At 42.7% G+C, this 19,218-nt stretch overlaps 1 protein-coding gene across 4 annotated transcripts in view; it reads right to left on the bottom strand.

The window, feature by feature from the left end:
* Positions 1-19,218, bottom strand: part of LOC107382178 (multiple PDZ domain protein) — a 98,521-nt gene that overhangs the window by 12,096 nt on the left and 67,207 nt on the right. For 3 of the 4 annotated variants that reach the window (XM_054751579.2, XM_054751578.2, XM_054751577.2), the window contains exons 22-31: positions 17,155-17,349; positions 16,485-16,662; positions 11,811-11,921; positions 11,422-11,487; positions 9,409-9,480; positions 8,830-8,929; positions 6,948-7,156; positions 6,115-6,206; positions 5,902-6,025; positions 5,704-5,796 (exon numbers count right to left, since the gene is read on the bottom strand). In XM_054751579.2, the coding sequence (XP_054607554.2) occupies positions 5,704-5,796; positions 5,902-6,025; positions 6,115-6,206; positions 6,948-7,156; positions 8,830-8,929; positions 9,409-9,480; positions 11,422-11,487; positions 11,811-11,921; positions 16,485-16,662; positions 17,155-17,349 (1,240 nt within the window). The remainder of the gene's footprint in view (positions 1-5,703; positions 5,797-5,901; positions 6,026-6,114; positions 6,207-6,947; positions 7,157-8,829; positions 8,930-9,408; positions 9,481-11,421; positions 11,488-11,810; positions 11,922-16,484; positions 16,663-17,154; positions 17,350-19,218) is intronic. The other variant, XM_054751580.2, reaches the window with a different exon arrangement.

Genomic DNA, 19,218 nt, shown 5'->3' on the forward strand with positions numbered 1-19,218 from the left:
GTTTAAAAATTGCTGGGGACAATATAGGCTAGCACAGAGGTCGGCGGCTCTGTAGCCGCATGCGGCTCTTCCATCCATCTGATGCGGCTCTCTGTGCTTGTAAAATAATGACTGGATATTTAAATAAAATGCGTTACATTTTACTGCATTAATTTTACATCTGTAAGCTAATTCTAAATGTAAAGATTGTCTGCGTAAACCTGAACAGTTCCAACCCAGTCTTACTGTGAGACCGGGATGACGTGTCACGCTTGTGCGTAATCATATGCGCTTCATGAGCTGGAGGATGTCAGATTCTGGGATTCTCCTCAGACGGCTCCTGGATGCGTCGCCACATTGGAGACAGGAACAAGCGCTATTCAGCCAAAGTTTCATAATCAGGGAACATTTTCTAAGTGACAAGTCTCTGAGAGACGGGGTTTGGAAAACGCTCGCTTCAGTGGGAGGAACCTTCTGCATGCACTCTGGTTCTGAGAGCCTGGATTTGTATTCTGAACAGTCTAAACATGTTTTTAAAAGAAACGTATGACAAAAGTGGCACCTGCTCAGTAAAACCACCAACAGGGTGAAAAATATCAAAATATTGTAGGCAGAGACGGGCTACAACTTCTGGATCATCTTTATATAAATCGTTCTATTGATTGTCTTCTTATGAAAGATAACTTTGATGTACACGAGCGACCAGGCGCGTTGCAAGATTTTCAAAAGTGTGGGAGATGTTGTCTGTGCCTAAAATAATTTCATGTTATTCATCTTGTTAGTTTAATTTCCATAATAGCGGAGCAGGTGCGAATTTTAGACGCGTCACGCATGTCTCCGTTTTAAACATGTTTAAACTGTTCAGAATACAAATCCAGGCTCTGTCTCGTTAGATTGGTGTAACTAAAGTTTGTACTGAATGAAACTTTACATTAAACCATGTTGAAAAGAAAATGATCCGATTAAATCGTTTCCCCTCATTTACAGTCACGACGTACAGCGCAGTGCGCGTGGCTCTGGGGTTAATCAGGTTTAGTTGTTTCTCTTTGCAACAATCTTCACAAGAAGGCAAAACAGTTAAATGGCAGGTTACAGATATTCCCATTTGACTGTATTTTGATGGATAAACTCAAGGATGCTGGCTGTTTTGAAAGAATTACCCCGACGCACACTGATGCGCATGGATGAGCTTGGAAAAATGTTCTTTTTATGAAATTATGAAACTTTGGCTGAACAGCGCTTTTTCCCGTGTCTAATATGGACACGCATTACGCATCCAGTCTGAGGCAGAACAGCAGCTCAGAAAGCACCTGTAGAGACATTTGATTACGCACAAAGTTTATGTGGAGCAGAAGCGGTCGGGCCACGGCAGGTGAAATGTTCCTAGCCTACATGAAGTCATAATTGTAACATTAATATGTTACTGGACACGTTGGTCTGGTTGGTTAGACCAGTGTTGGAAGTGGAAAACACACACACACACACACACACACACACACACACACACACACACACACACACACACACACACACACACACACCCCAATTAAAATAATGCTGATAGCATGGACTAGAAGACAGGTGATGGTTTTATTTAAATGATGATCAGGCTGCCGTAAAATGTAATCTCCATCCACATCCAGACACAATTATCCTCTATTCTATTTGCTCTGCTCTTGTCTGGACTGATGTAGCTGACGGTGCGCGCGGCGCGCCTAACGGCTGTGGTGCACATTTTACGCATTTGGAGAGGTGGGCTGGATGCTTTGCGTTTACTGGAAGATGGTCCACTTAACGCACGGGTGTAGACTACATATTAATGACAAATGAATGAAAATTAAATTGGGAGTTTTTACTTCATATTTTAGAAATAAAAATGACGGGGTAAAACATTCATGACATATTTTTAAACGAAATTTTCTAGCGCGTCCTGCCTGCTTCACTTAAGTCACTGCTTATTAAGGTCAGTCCAAAATTACCGTGGCCCACCCTAAAATGGAAACCTGGCGCCGCGCCAGTTATAAACCTCTGCAAATTGTTGTTCTTCACTTTATCAAACTCAGACTTTGTACAGCTAATGTCAAAATGTAAAATTATGAATTCAGTCGAGCTCTTCCGTCCCTCCCCCTCCTGCTCTCCTGGATACCCGACATTGCGGGAGGTGAAGAAGGAGATGAGGCAAACAGAGTGAGTGCAACATAAAGAAACCAGACTGGAGTGGAGGTGAGCAAAACAGCTGGAAAAGTGTGGGTGTTGAATCCCCCACGGGTGCGATGTCCATGCGAGCGACCGGTACCTGCTGCTGTCACCTGGTTGTGAGCAGCCCTCTGCTGTCTGAGGGTAGGCCCCGCCCACAACGCCGCGGCCGCTGTGGCTCCCAGCGTTTTCTTTACTGTGGGAAACGGGTAATAATGGCTCTTTGATGGGAACAGGTTGCCGACCCCTGGTATAAGATCTGAGCTGGTAAAACAAAAATCCTCATCAGCAGGCTTTTTTGAAAGTGGGGGGGACACAGCTGCCAATCACAAATTTTGCAGGGGACATGTCCCCGGCGTCCCCGGTTAAAATGACGCCTATGTAGAGAACGATGATTTCTGATACCATCTGGATGTTGCAGCAACGACAGAAAGCCTTGGTTTTGTTCCCCGTAACAGGTGCAAGCCATCCTTTGAAAATAGGGTCCAACTCCCACACAGAACGATAAACTTGTGTCCGGTGTTGCTTTGCTTTACCTTCATCCGTCCCTTCTCTGGTTTTTCTTTTAAGATTAGAAGCCATTGTCTCGTCACTCTGTCCTCCTAGCTTAGACTTAACTCGACGCGCTCGCGGGCAAACAGCAAAAACCGGCGGGCCACTGCCACATTATATAACCTTACAATTTCTTGCGAGAGTAGGCCCTATCGATGTGATTGGGCTACTTATTGTACAGATCCAGAGTCAGTTTTTGTAATAGACACAATAGCATAAACCTGTAAGCACTGAGGCGAAATCTGACTGCAGAACAGTTTAAAATTGTGTAATTGACTTGGGAATGCCACAGCAAAAGACGGTGTTACTAGATGCAATGTGAAATTATCGTACATTTTAGGATTTTTGAAACTATTAATCATACATCGTACAGAGCCCAAAATTATGGTACAAATACGATAATTATCGTACATCTGGCAACACTGGTTCTAAGGTGAAATGGTGGAGAGTCCCAGATTTAAACCCAGTGGGAGTTTCCCCCCGAAGAGGGAACAAAAGACCCCCTGATGATCTTCTACATAAACACATTGAGGGTGGGTGTGGGTCCTATTCAGCCAGAGTTTCGGGTGAGCTCATTGTGAAGCCTGGTCCCACCCTATCATGTGAATTCCTGAGGTCAGATGGCCCAGGATATGCGTGGGCGTTGAGGCATCTGGGAAGGGATCTCAAAACTGGATTATAGATGGAAGACAGTTGGTGTCGTAAACCACCGCCTCTGTTCAAAGATGGTTGCTCACAGTGGACATAAATGGCTTCCTTTACTCCTCTTTCAAACCATATGTCCTCTCTGTCCAAAATGTGAACGTTGGCATCCTCGAAAGAGTGACCTTTGTCCTTTTTTTTTTTTTTTTGAGATCCCTTCCCAGATGCCTCAACGCCCACGCATATCCTGGGCCATCTGACCTCAGGAATTCACATGATAGGGTGGGGCCAGGCTTCACAATGAGCTCACCCGAAACTCTGGCTGGATAGGACCCACACCCACCCTCACACCTTGGCTCATGTGTTTATGTAGAAGATCATCAGGGGGTCTTTTGTTCCCTCTTCAGGGGGAAACTCCCACTGGGTTTAAATCTGGGACCCTCCACTATTTGACCTTAAAACTGAAGAAGCCTCTCGGATGAGAGGTGAAACGTCTTCAAGCAACTCAAAGAAGTCCAGACGCTTTTCTTTCAAAGCACCTCAGACTAAAATGACCTGGATGACTGAGAACCTTCACAGACATTAACAAGAGTTACGTGCGTGGTAAAGTTTGTGAAAGGAAGAACTTCTTTGCCCAAGCATTATTATTTTTTCCATCATGAACTAGTTTAAAGTGTTTCTGTTGCTTTTTTGAAATCGTTGATTGTTAATTTAAGTTATGATTCCAGATAATCCAGATATTCTTGGACAAAGACTGACTGTGGAGTTCCTCAAGGGTTTGTGTAAAGAAAAATTAATTATCTAGCTTTCCTATTGTTAAATTGGCCAGTTCTTCTGCGATGGACTGGCAACCTGTCCAGAGTGTACTCCACCTGTTTGCCCAGAGATTTCCCCGCGACCCATATGGACATGCAGGTGAAGAAGAAGGATGGGCCAGTTCTTACAACTGTTTTCCTTCATTCAGATACATTATTTTCAGAAAACGATGCACTCTGTTTGATCTTAAAGAGGAGCTAGAGAAAGACCAGTAGGAGAACAAACTACGTTTTAAAAAGGCACAAAAATCATAGCTGGAACTAGAATCTTGTTTAGTAAAACCAAAAAAAGGAGAGATGGCAATTTGGCGCACTCCTGTGGTAAAATACTAGAGCTGAACTAAACTCTAAAAACCTTGAACTTACTATTGAGAAAAAAACAATTAAGCTTTTTCATCCCCATTTATCTGAAAAAATATATAAATCTTTCTTTTTGTCCTCTCATTAGTAATATTATAGGAGGAGGAGAAAGATAAAGAGCTAGTTGATGAGGAGGAGAAGAAGGAAGAGAAGGAGGATGAGACAGAAAAGGGGGGCGGTGGAGGATGAGAAGGAGAAAGAGAAAGAGGAGGTGGAATGAGAGAAAGGAATGGTACAAAAATCCTAGCTGGAACTACACCCTTGTTCTGTAAATCCAGTTGGAAAAACGTTGAGACGGTGATTTGGCACCCTCCAGTGGCTGGAACGTTAAATCTAATCTAACCTGATGCTTCTTTTGGTCCTCTTGTGAACATTAATATTAAGAAGAGCACTGGGGGAAGGAGGAGTAAGACGGGGAGGAGAAGGAGGATGAGACAGAGGAGGAGCTAGTTGAGGAATATGAGAAAGAAGAGGAGGGGCCAGAGGATGGTGGAATGAGGAGCATGGAGGTAAAGCTAAAGGAGGAGGAGCAACAAAATGACAAGAAGGAGCTAGAGGAGGATAAGGAGAAGATAATCAAACACCCTAGCTGGAACTACACTCTTGTTCTGTAAATCCATTTAGAAAAAAGTGGAGATGGGGATTTAGCGTCCTCCAGTGGTAAAAGGCTCGAACTAAACGTTGATTCTACTAACTATTGAGGTAAGAACATTTTAGCCTTTTTATCTTTATTATGCTGAAAAAGAAAATTCTTATATTTGTTTTTGTCCTCTTGGCATCATTAATTTAAGGAGGAAGAGGAGGAGGAAGAAGTATTTTAATCTTTTTTTTTTTTGTCCTGTTAGGAGCATTGATGTTGGGCGGAGGAGGATGCAGGTGAAGAGAAAAGTACTTTTAAAAAGTCCAAAACACCTGCTGGAACTACACTCTAGTTCAGTAACACCATTTAGTTCCAGGGTATTTGGCTGTAAACTTGGAGTTATTCTGAGATTATTGATCCATTTTTAGGTCCAGTGTTGTCAAAGTCTGCATGCAAAATACAAGTGTTCAAGAAAATGTACGTATGTGATGCAAGTGAACGAAATGAACCTAAATGAAAGAGACATGGGAATGTAATCCATTACCGATGGTCATACCAACACCTTTGATGAAGCCTCACCTTACTGGCAGTGCTGTGCTGAGTTATGGACCTAACCACCACCCCTTTTTTGGACTCATCTGTATCAAGGTGAAGGCCAAGACCCACGTGATCCTGGTGCATGTTATGAAAAGCAGAAAAGCACAGTTGTTAGTCTAACAGCAGCTAAAGCCAAGACAATGTAAGACAGATTCAATGACAGCAGCACACGTAAGTTACCTGAGGTAAGACGACATGCTCAAGGCCTATGGATAGTCCTTTACCCTCCACCGTGTCTGGTTCACAATTCCCTCTGTCCGTGCTCCCTCGTCTGATTCCCTTCGCCATCTGACCTGGTGTGTTTCTAGGGAATCAAAACTCATGAAAACCTTGATTGTTCTGGGTAAAAACATCAGAGATTCTGTAAATGCTAGAAGATGGTCTTGAATTTACCTAATGAGGATAATCTTGACTTTAGATGGGGCATTGTTGATGATGGTGGATGCATTTTGGTGACTCCGGCCGTACAAGATCTGACCATTGATCTTAAAAAAGCATATTGTCGTTAACATTTGTCTTCTTTATTTATTTTTTTCCGTGTCCTGTCTCGCTGTGAAGCAAACAAAATTAATGTCTGAATGCTGGTGACAAGCCCTACAGATTTACTCTCAGGTGGAGCATAAAAGCTTCAGATTGTAATGTCACGCCTGATACTTAAAACATTATTGTTGTTGTTTTTGAATGCTTTGTAACTTCGACCGGACACAGAGACAGAGGTGAAAGAGAAAGGACAAACATTGTTTAACTGAACAATCACATGATAATAAATCACAGTGCATTTAGCGCCAACCACAGCCTTAAGACATGTGTTGAGAATGCCCAAGTCCATACTTATGAGAGCACCATGTGAGCATCTGTGTGCGTACATGCGCTTGTTTATGTAAGGTTTCTCTTTAGGGGCGTCCAATAGAGAGTGTGAGGGACCACAGATCTGCCCCCCAAAGATGCGTAGGAGACGGAGGGAGCTTCAAGTCCCAGAGATCCAGGAGGATTAACATTTATCTTCAAGAAAAGAAGCTTCCCATGCGATGACTTGGAAATACTTAATTTTTTTCTAGAAGTTTTTTTTTATTCCATCCATCGCATTTAGTTCTGTCATCAGCCCTTCCCTTCTCACATGGTTTTCTCTTCCTTTCCAGCTTCTTCTTTAAAAACACATTTGCACCAGGCATCCCCTTTACAACTTCTATCTCCTAATGGTTGTCCCATTGCACTTTTCCTCTTACCTCCAGTAGTTCGTCTCCAACCTGTATCCTCCCATCCAAGCCAGCAGGCCCATGAGGGTCTATTTCCACCACGTAGACACTCATGCGAGCCCGGGAGCCTTCCTCGTTGCCTGTAAGGCTGATTCCCAGACCATGAGCTGCAGGGTCTTTCTCTAGCTCAATCATGTGAAGCTTTCCTGACAGGCTGCCATAGCGCTGAAGCATCTTCTCTAGAGGAAAGTGTTAACAAACAGAAGGCTGTTAAGGGAAGAATATACTGGCTCAGCCAAAAAGTGTGGTCTACTCAATTTAATGACTGAAACATGGAGACATACGGCAAAGCACTACACCCAGGAGGGCAATATGTGTGTGTTGCTGCAATACTCCTGGGATGAATGTCACACTTGCTCTGAAAATGGAGGACAATGTCTATGTTTCTGTTAAATGCACAAGTATGGTATAACCCTAATTGTACAGAGTGTGGTTTGGGTGTGAGGGCATGAGTGCATCAACACATTGATTGCATCACTGAAATAAAATTGTAAATAGTTGCTTGTGTGTATGAATCTAAGGCCCTGTTCCCACTGGAGACCATCCCTGCAACGTCCTAAAAAAGCAGATGGTTACTGGTTGGTCTTCACAGGATCTTTGTGAAATCTTCAGATGAGTATTTAGAACCCATGGGCTCACAGCATTTCCATAGTATTATTGTGTTTCTTTTTTTTTAACATGGTAGTATAGAGGATCAGTGTGTGATGCTATTGTATCCATGAAGAAGGGGCCTCGTCTCATGGTTTATAGCTGAGGAATTGAAGCGGGACCGGTTGGGATCCTGTCTAGAAATTGAAGAGAGCTGATGCCTATCTGTAGCGGTCAACGGGCCAAAGACAGGGGACACCATGGACATGTTGCCTGTCCATCAAAAACATTCAAACACCGACTCTTAGCTATGGAGTGTTGCATTAATCTAAACATGTCATTTTTATTTCATGTTGGAAAATGATGAATGCATAGGGAGAACATGCTGACTTCATGCAGAAAGGCCACGCAGGCGGGATTCAAACCAAGACAATAGTGCTACCAACTTCGCGTGCCTAAACTCCCACACTACATGTGAATAAACACGACTTTCGCCTAATTAAAAATGAAATGACTTCTCACATTGAGTTGATTTGTCTGGCACTGCCAGCCCCATATCTCAAATGCGCAGACTCTGGCTCTGACATACAACTTGGCAAGGCCCGTAAAGGGATATGATGGCAAATGGCAGTTGTACTTGATCTGTCTTTACATGTCACGTCTCACATGGAATATTTCCAAATACAGATTTTTTTAATGCTGCCATCAGTGTAATTTGTCAGTCAGAACACCAAATATAATTGCTAATTATGGCAAATAGTCTAACTAAATTTGCACCAAGCCCCATGTGAAAACTTCTTCTTCAACTACTGTATAAATCCTGAAATGTGATACTCCAAAGCTACTTCATCATCTGTTTTATTGTTACACCTGCCAGGTGTAACAGAAATGTTTCCTTTCCCTTTGTTCAGAGTGATCCAATGTTTTTTTTCTTCTGCTGAAAAAGATTATGAAGTGAACACTGAAGCTTTTTCTTAGCATGTAGATGTTTTAGCTAGCTGTTGTCATGGCAGCTGTTTAGATAGTTACAGGTCATTCCATTCAATCGGGAAGCATCCAAAACAAATTAATTGTTCTGGCCAGCTGGCTTTACTTGTAAATGCCATGAAAAACAGTTTGAGATAAGGGTCCAAAACTGTAAAAAAAATCAGCGTCGGAGAGCTTGATGACATTTTATGAGCATTGATGTGAAAATGTCTTATCCGTTTAGGCTGTGCAGGATCCCTATTTATGTCTTTGTGACGTCTTTACGATGCACACTTACTCCTGCTAGTGTTGTCTCCGTCTTCAGCTGCCGCTACGACTAGGGGTGTGACATTTATGGGGCTTCTCCGATCCATTCTATCGGAGGACGGCGAAGGTGCCTAGGGGAGAAGTTTTTGCATTATTGAACAGGCAGAGTTTGAGATGCCTCGGGGGTCCTTCAGGCACGAGTCAGATGGCCCCTGAGGCTCGTTCAGTGTGCTTGATGAAGCAGAGGGAAACACTGACGAACGGGATGAATTAATGAACAAAGTATTTAATGCGGGCTAAAAATAACATGAAAGATGGCCAAAATCATGCATTATTTTGTGGCAAACTTAAAAGTACATGAGAAAATAACTTCAAAAGATCACATACTCTATTTAGAGCTGTGCAACTCCATCAAAGCAAAAAATAACAAAGAATTTCAACAAACAAGGTAGCTGCAAGGGACTTTGAACTGCAGGGGTTCTATTTACAAATATGCACGTTAATTACTTTCTTGCAAGTTGTTTTGATGTAAATGCAAGGCTGCTTTAAAGATTCTGCATCCTGGTGGTACAACACACACATTTACACACATACACATACACGCACTAACCTTAAAGGGTGTGGGAGTGAAGGGATTTGCATGGGAGAGACTAAGGAACAGACTGCTGGGAGTTTCTGCTTCCTATCAGGAAACAGATACAGTTCTACACAAAATGCAACAAAAAAAAATAAACACATCTTCCACTTGAAACACCCCATCCTCTTCAGGATTTCTGGATTTCCGTGTAGGTGTTAAAATGACTCATCACACTATATATAACGCAGCGTATATATAACACACTCGATTCACTCCTGCTTAGAGACTGCCAAACATCAGTAACTGTGTGGAAACAGAAATCAGGCAGGAAAATAATTCACATCTCCACATTTGTTCAGGTAAAAGTTAAGTTTCGGGTGTCAAAACATTAGATAAATACTGCGGCTGCAACTCTTCACCTCTGCAGGGCAGTGTTAAGTTTATGCTTTGACGTCCAGAAGTCTTTCAGCTTAAAAAGTATATAGGACATTTCATGGACGTAATTTGGGGGGGGGGGTTGGAACAACATGTCCCCCCACTTTTTCCAAAGTCAAGTTTTGACCCTTGCACTTTTTACCATCCAAAAACAATATTACTTTATACTAAATTGACACTGGTTGAGCTCTAGGACCAAGCGGAAAACAACCGTTTGTGTATAAGCCTGTTTTCCATTAGAACATACTGTAAAGACACCCCCCCCCCCTCCGTGCCCCCCCCACCCCCCACCCCCCCACCCCACACACACACACACTTCTAAAGTGAAAATTACGTCCATGGGACATTTTATCATCAAAAGAAATGTTTCAAAGCTTCATCTCCCTCCCTGGAGCATTTAGACCATGGAAATACTGGTACAGACACCGATTTATTATTATTTGGTGATTTTCTTTGCCAGTCAACTTCGATTGAATAACCATTTGGAAAATCCAGTTAAGCTGTGTCCATACACATCTATGGTCAATGAATCATTGAACAATGTACAATTTAGTCAACGGGTGGACATTTCAAACACGGCCCAAGACATCGGCCACCCATGCGCATTTTGAGTCACCCACTGCCATCCATGAAGTTGATCAATCTGAATCCCAGTCACCACACATAGTGGACCCCATATGGAATTTATATGGGCAAACATTATGGGTCCCAACAGGGTTTGTAGGTCTAACACTGGTCCATTAAAATCTTTTTGGGCAAACCCCTGTGGAGCCGCCGTGGAAACTACAGACAAACCCTGTTGGGACCCATAGGGCTTGCCCAGATACTGTATATTCCATATGGGGCCCACCAACATGTGCTGGCTGGGAATGATCATATTGACTATTTGTGCTATTTAGCTTCTTTATGATGCTACATACATTTTACTTCTGGAATGTGTTAGTGCACATCTTGCAACATCGTGTTTGCTATCTTGCTTTAGGAGTGACCCTAAATCTTTCTTAAAAGTCATTAGAAAATGATGTCCCTGACGTCAAAAATCCGGGGTACGTGTGACTGGCATGCACATCGGATGTTTTAGTGCCAAGTTGTTCAAGACTCTGCTTGTAGTGTAAACAAAGGTCATAGTCTATGAACACGGAAGAATCTGAACGTTTGCCTCATTTATATGTTAGATTTGTGTCATTAGAACAAATCGTAGACAAGAGTATATGCAAAGGTTGTTGCTGACGACAAAACCAAGGGAAAATATTCCTGGTGAACACAAGGATGCTGTTGTCAAAATGCCCACCATCTTGGACTTTTTAATAGCCAGTAAACCAAATATGTTTAACCCTCTGGAGGCAGGCGTTGCAGATTTGCAACGTTAAAACCTACCTACCTGGTTACTCCACGTGCGTATTTCATGAGCATTTTTTAACTCAGAAGTACCCCTGAAGGACTTAGTTGTTCGTCCTTTCATCAAAACTTAATTTGAGCCTGAGAGGGTTAACAAACTGCAAATTTTGATTCATATTTTGAATTTTGCACAATATTGGAGACATTTGGCTTTTATCCCCCCTATTATTTAAATACCAGATAGCAGATAGCCTAGCATGAGAGCAGCCTCACCTTGTTGTTGTGTGAGTTGGACAGTGGTGTCGGAGATAGTCTTTCATGACTGATGGGATTAGGAGACTGTGGGGGAAACACAAGGTATAGAGCAGGAGGATGAAAACCAATAGAACTGTGACATACGAGTACAATTCTGATTATATTATGAGTAAAAGGATACTTTTATTTAATATCTTATCTGTCTCAGCAACATCATATTTTCCTGTTGCAAATATTGATGCCCATCTCGTGGGGCTTTCTAGCACAAAATACACCAAAACGCCAATTGTATTGAAATTGATCGTAAAGCTGTCTACAGCCTCAAGAAACTGGTGATTTACCAAGAGAGGTTTACATCCCTGAAAGCAGAGTTTAGATGTTTGCTGGTCATTTCTGAAAGGCAGTACCTGAGATTCAGCTTGTCCAGATTGAACCACAAGGACCACAGTGTCTCCGGCCCGACGGATGGCTTCTACTGCCTGCTCATGGCTGGCATCTCTGAGGTCCACGCCGCTTACCTTAGCCAAGAAAAGAGACATTTGATGGACAATGCTAATGTTTGGTTGGCCGATGAATACATGACAGCAATGTTCTAAAACTGGATAAAGAAAATAGTTAATGGTAAGTTTAATTTGTTGTTTTTTTCATTAGTTTAATTTTCTTTTGAGCTGCATCCACTTCTTTATATTCAGAGCAGCGTTAGTGTTGTTCATATTAGGGTTAGGGTTAAGTTTCATGTTATTATAATGAGCTTGCTGTAGTGTGATATTAGACATTTAGAGTTGCCCTTTTCTCCCTTTGTTCTCTTTACTGGGTGATCTCACCTTTTCTCACTCGGCAGCCAGCCCTCCCAGTATGTCTGGCTCTCAGTTTTCGTTTTACCTGGCTGCCACCTGCACTGCTTAAAAACTGCGCATGGAATATCAGTCTAAAAACTGATTTATTATAAATACTTTGATTAAAAAAAGAACAAAACGTGTTTTGTTGCCAGTCATTCCAAAGTCGGTCTAACACTAGCTGTTCACCTTTGCACATTAGTGATCATACTGTAAGAAAAACTCCTAATTAAATAAAAAAATAAAGAGAAACCATGTTTTTAACCAAGTGTGCGGATTAGTTTGATTTTGAATTGTTCCGTGATTTCCATGAGGGAGTCTACGACAACGTTTCTGACGGTTGACCGCTGTTTTTGTTGTTCTCTGCTTGTGTTGTTCACACTACTCAACAACAGAATGACATGTTTTCTAGCCCTCATCTGCCCGGTGCTGTTGAGACCGAGCTCACAGCAGCCAAGTTTTTTTTTCTTGATGGCTGATGCAAGTTGAACCTGACATGGTCCTCTTCTGTTACAGCCCATTCGCCTCAAGGTTCAACATGCTGTGCATCCTGCTGCCATTCTGCTTTCACTGTTGTGAAAAAAAAAACGTTATCCGAGTTACAGCAGCTCCTCTGTCAGCTCAAACATGAGCGGCTGTTCTTCTCCATCTCTGACATCAGCAGCCTGACCCCTAACAGTCATGCCTCACTGACAGACACATTTAGATACACCCCCAATGGTTTAAATAGGGAGCCTACGTCTCCTCGACTTGTGCGCCCCCAGAAAAACGAAAAAATGAATGCAAGTCAACGGCTAAAAACACTATTCTCTAATCCGCTTTGCTTCACCCCCGGATCGCACATATGTTGTACTTGAATTTAAATGAAAAGAAACAATGGCTGTTTCGACCTCACCAGTGACATACTTTGAGATTCATCAGCTAGTAAACGATTGTAATTAGCATGACCAAAAATCCAACACGTTCTCAAGCAAAGCATCTAAAACTGACGAAGGGTGAGCTAGCGTTACTTCCCGACGTGTTGGGGCTCCCACGCGCTATGCCAGAGTGTCTCTTTCCGATGCCCACTGTAAAACGAAGAGTTTAGCAAACTGTGACCTTTACCCTCTTGCAATTTAACCTTCCCCTCACCCCCATCCTAACCTTAACCCACTTGCACATGCTGAACTTTGTTTCTTGTTGTATCGCTCCTCTCAAACACAGTTAATGTGAACTTTACAACGAGAAACTGGGTTAAGGTTAGGATGGGGGTGAGGGGCAGGTTAAATTGCTAGAGGTTAAATGTCGGTGAAATCTCCGTTCTACTGCGGGCGTCTGAAAGACACGCTCTGGCACAGAGCGTTGCCTCCCGGCGCATCGGAAGCCCCAACGCGTCAGAAAGAAACGCTTGGTCACCCTTCATCAGTTTTAGATACTTTAGGTGTGAGAACGTGTTGAAAAATCAGATGTCGGCACGTCGTATATGTGACGTCACCACCGAATCTCTTCGCCCTTGGCATAGCTGCTATTTAACACATGGCAAGAAGATGGTTCTTTCCTCCTGACGGAAGGATTCAAAGTTTGCTAAACTACAGGCATTTTCCTCTGGTCTTCTCCGTGTCTGGTTTGATGACGTCAATTTGGTGAGACGTTTGTCCCTGTTCAAAAATGAGTGCTGTCTTGGCATCAGAAAGTGTCTTTAAAATTCACATCATATGTGAAATCCAAGGCACAGAACAGACGGGGTTACGAAATAGCTTTTAGATCCCCGTTGACTAACATTCATTTTTGTTCTTCCGGGTCTGGAAGTAGATGGGCGTGACCTAGCCTCCCTATGGGTATGGGTCTGAAATCATTTTTATGAGTAAGACTTAAACGTGGCCAATAGGAAACAGAGACTAAATGATCTTCCGTGATTTTGTCCTGTGATGTACAGTGACAAGTAGGACAATCTTAGAAAATGGGCAAAGTCGACATCAATCAATCAATCAATCAATCAATCAATCAATCAATCAATCAATCAATCAATCAACCAACCAATCAATCAATCAATCAATCAATCAATTAATCAATCAAAACTTTATTTATCCCAGGGGGAAATTAAGAGTTTCAGTACACACAATTCAGAGATCAGACATAGATGGGCAAGACACATGACAAGAATTGGTGACTGTGGTCCTTCGCAACAAGAGTCTCGCTACCTTAATAGATGAAAAGGGAATTACATGAGGATGGATTGGGGGAGGGAAAAAAAGGCACACAAGAGTTACTCCCGGCAGGGCGTAGCTTTACTATGCAAAAAAAAAAAAAAAACGCCTCAACATAAACGCACGAACGTTGCAGTTCACAACATGAGACTCCGATGGGGGGGGTGGGGGTGCTGGGATCCTGGTTCCTCAGCGGGAGCAGCCCATGTGGCGCTCAGCCAACTGTATCCACAGGTGGTTGGGAGGTTATGGGAAAGGGAGCAGAGCACATTGAGTTCCTGCATTTTGATGACCTCACTAGGCGGAGACCACAATCTGAAGGCGGGGGGTAGGTCGGGTTTTCACAGCATCTGCCTGCATTTCTTCCATCGTGGGGGTTGTTGCACACAGCTCCAAGGCTGCTTAGGCGTCAAACTGGATAACAAGACTTTGTTTGGGTCAGGCAGAGATAATTTTCCTCTCTGCCTTAACGTCTGTATTGATCATTCAAGTCCTCCAGTGAAGCCAATTCAGGTATTAAACATCCCCACACCGTCCGGTGACCCTCTCCGAGATGACATCCATTTTGCGCACTAATACCGGCAATGCAGCAAGGACATTGTCCAGCTTACGGTTCACCTCGAGTAACGTCCCAGTCTGTGAGGCATCCGCCCGGGCGGTGCTTGCCATGGGTGCGGGTCGCATTCCAATCGCTCCCGACTTCCCAAATTTCCAGAAAACCAGATATCCTCCAACTCCAATCAGAAGAAATCCAGTGAACTTCAGGCCAAATATCCACATATCTTCGACGTCCTCAATGGACAACTGAGAGAGACAAACGATCCTCCAGACCTTCCAGGAATCGAGCGCATATCCCGCTGCGTGTGTCCCTTGAGGGCAAGAGGGGAGCCCCCTCCTCCGTTCTCATCGTGGAAAAGATCTTATCAATCGCATTGAATGACCAATTAATTAAATCCATTTCTAAAAAATAGGGATTTCCAGGAGAAATGCAGAGAAGAGCTCTGTAGGCAGATGGGACAAAGAGCCTTGGGAAAAAGATAAGGGAGCAAAAAGGGAAGCGTCTGTACTCTGCGAGTGCCAGAAGAAGTGTTCCTTCCTATTCAGTCATTGCTTATGTACTATCTATGTTATCCTGATTTTTCAGTAAAAGACTTACACCAACACCTAACTGCAGCTACATTTGCAGACAAAAACATGGAAATTCACCAGTCTATAATTAAGCTATAACTTGATGTGACACTAACTGAAAAATCATCAAATTAGATTATATATTTCAAGAGTTATGTAAGATTTATGTTTAAAACATTGCCATTAACTTTTAGGAAATCATGTCATCAAAACGATCACCACAGTTATCCACTTATGTACATTTTTAAAAATGACCCTAAATTAGTTAATGTGGTTTCTTATAAGCTTAAATTGATGTGGTAGTAGTTGAGGATCAACATGAACTTTCAGTACTTGCGGACCGTGCAAGACATTACAACACTGAATGAAATCACATTTTTCTCTTGAAGATTTAATCAAAACTGCTAACACTTGATCAGCCATGAGCATGAACTGGGGATTTTAACTGATTTAAGGAGCCTTGTCATTTTTTATGCCGTTACCTGTTTTTGCAGTTTTCACTCATGTGCTCTTTCCGACTAAATGATGCCGTTTTTTTCACTATAGTTCACTTAGTCGTAGTAGGCACATATGCAAACTGTTGTAATTCCTACACCGTTCACCTGATTTCAATGTGAATACCCTCAAATAAAAGCAGACAGTCTGCAGTTAAAACACATCTTGTTCGTTTCATTTGATAGCCATTGTGGTGGTGTATAGAGCCAAAAATGTCAGCATTGTGTCGATGTCCCAATATTTATGAACCTGACTGTAGTTTTTATCATTGTTGCAGAGTCTGAATGATAAAAATGCTGATTTTAGCTATTTTTAGATGTAAATCATACAACACACACAAACCCACTAACGTTTTCTTTCCATGTCTAATACATGTCTATCTTTCTTTGTTTCTGCAGCACACTAGCACACATCTGGTCCATGCATGCAAACAAACCTCCAGGAGCCTGTCTCCAATCCTGAGGGTGCCATTATGAGCAGCTGGGCTGTCGGGGCTGATGTTTTTGATGAAGACACCCCTCATCATTTCCCCGCTGCTCAGCCTTCTCCCCATTCCTCTGCCTCCCATGATGCTGATACCCAGGGATTGGCCTGGTGCTCGAGTCAGCTGCACTCTGTAACACAGACCGGGAGGTGCTCTCAGACAATGCTCACCAGATTGATGCAAAAGTTCAGCAATGTATGTATATTAGATTTTTTTAAGAGGTGTGCAATTAGTTCAGGGTTCTCCAAACTTTTTCAGTTTCCTGCTCTCTGCTGCTAAGCACTGCAGAATCTGAGATTAATATATAAACGAAAAAGAAAGAAAAAAACAGCTGCCAGAGAGCCACACTAAAGCTGATTTTCTGGGCATGGCCTTTTGGTGACTTATCCTGGTGGCATGCACGAACAAATTCAGTAAAAACACTCTGGAGAAGTCGTCACATCCTCTGAACCCCTGAAACTTGATAATTCTGCTCTACTCCTGCTGAGAACATCCTTTTGGCTCTCTGAGATTCTTTCATGATTATAGAAATCCTGATCGGCCATATAAGCAAACCTGCAAAGAAACAGAAAATCTGAATAATATCCACTGACAGTGTGACAAAATTTGCTTATTTACTAACCTTCTAGGTTGATCCCAAGACATTGTTGTGCACGAATGAAACTCTTTATTGTTCTCCTCCTTTCCATCCACTGTTATGTGCACATCAGGCGTTGGAACTTTTACATCCACAGTCGCTTTCTCTCTTTTTTCCTTCACCGTGTCACCATCGTTTTCCTTCTCCAAACTTTTTTGAGGATATTTCGGAAATTGCCAACTAGTAGCAGAAAAGGAAAAATTCCAAGAAAAATAAGATTTACTAGGTTACAGAATGAAAATCCTCATTACTGCGTGATAATCCCATAAACATTAGTTGTGGTTTTTTTACAATAGATAATACACTCAAGGCATCTTTATTAGGGACTTGTGTTATATTGCGTAAAACAAATATCTAATCAGCCACTCACATGGCAGCAATACCAAATATTAAGGCACATGATGAAGACAGCTTGCTGAAGGTTAAACTGAGCATCAGGATGGAGAAGAAAGAAGATGCAAGTGACTGTAGATGGTGTAGAAGATGTAGCTTAACCCTAACCAGATTGGCTGGTCAGAGTGCCGCAGAAACCGCTGATCTACTGAGATTTTCAGCCACAACTATTTGGGTTTACAGAGCAAAAAACAGGTGTGTGGATGAAAATAACTGTCTTTTTGATTTCAGAGGATAACAGAAAAACTGGTTTTAATCTATAGAAAAGCAACAGTAGCTAAAAAACACTGATTACACGAGCTTTTACAAGACTGGGAAAGCATTTCTTGGTCCGATGAGTCTCCATTTCAGTTCCAACATTCAGATAGTCTAATCAGAGTGTCAACAACATAAAAGCATGGATTCATCCTGGCTTGTACTAACGATTAAGGTTACTAGTAAGTAAGTAAGTAAAAGTTTATTTACAGAGCACCTTTCACAGATATAAATCACAAAGCGCTGTACAACATGAGTAAGATCAGGGCAAATACCTCTAACCAATAAAAACATCAGAAAAACAATAGCAGTGATAAACGTAGAAAATAAAATCATGAGTAAAAACAAAGTGAAGGTGTGAACCCGAACAAAGCCATCTTTTAGAACATTTAGGGAGGGAACACCTGGAGGAAAAGGTGAGTTTTTAGATGATTTTTAAAGACCTCTACAGTGTTAGAGAGATGGAGATTTGAAGGTAGACTGTTCCAAAGTCTGGGTGCAATAGTCTGAAAGGCCCTGCCCCCTTTGGTTTTCAGTCTGGTTCCAGGAACAGCCAGGAGGTTTTCAGATGTGGATCTAAGGTTCCGAGAGGTGGTGTGTGGGGATAAAAGCTCAGATAGGTAGCTTGGAGCCTGGTTGTTAAGAGCTCTATAGGTCAGGACTAAAACTTTAAACTGAATTCTATATTCTATCGGGAGCCAGTGGAGGGACTGTAAAACTGGAGTGATGTGAGCTCGTCTGCTGGATTTGGTTAGGAGTCTGGCTGCTGCCTCTGTGGAGGAGATTTTCCTCCTTTCATGACCACATGGACCCATCTTCTGACGCTGCAAGATGATGGACCAGGTCACAAAGCTCAGACCATCTTCAACTGGTTTCTTCAACAACATGATGAGTTTACTGCAGCTCCAGTCCGGAACCTTTGAGATGTGGTTGAACAGGAGATTCACATCATGCTTGGAACTGAGTGATGCTGTCTGTCACGAACTCCTCCGGGTAACTACATTTCCCAGCATTCTCGCCACCACTTCCCAACATTCCCGCCACCAACGTGGCTTGCCGACGTCATCACGCCGACCTCGTAGTTCTGCTGTGTGGTGGAGACCTTCCGGGAAAAGTAAGTGCATGGGTCGAGCTTAGAGTCCCGGCCCAGTTGTGAGAGGCCAAGCGCTTACTTTTCCCGGAAGTTCTCCCTTACACAGCAGAACTATGGGGTCGGCGTGATGACGTCGGCAAGCCACGTTGGTGGCGGGAATGTTGGGAAGTGGTGGCGAGAATGCTGGGAAATGTAGTTACCCGGAGGAGTTCGTGACACTGTCATGTCAACGTGGATCAGAACCTCTGAGGGACAGTTCCAACATCTTGTTGCATCAATGACATGAAGAATTTAGGCAGCACTGAAGT

Source organism: Nothobranchius furzeri, chromosome 7 (genome assembly GCF_043380555.1).
Source record: "Nothobranchius furzeri strain GRZ-AD chromosome 7, NfurGRZ-RIMD1, whole genome shotgun sequence".
Lineage (NCBI taxonomy): Eukaryota > Metazoa > Chordata > Actinopteri > Cyprinodontiformes > Nothobranchiidae > Nothobranchius > Nothobranchius furzeri.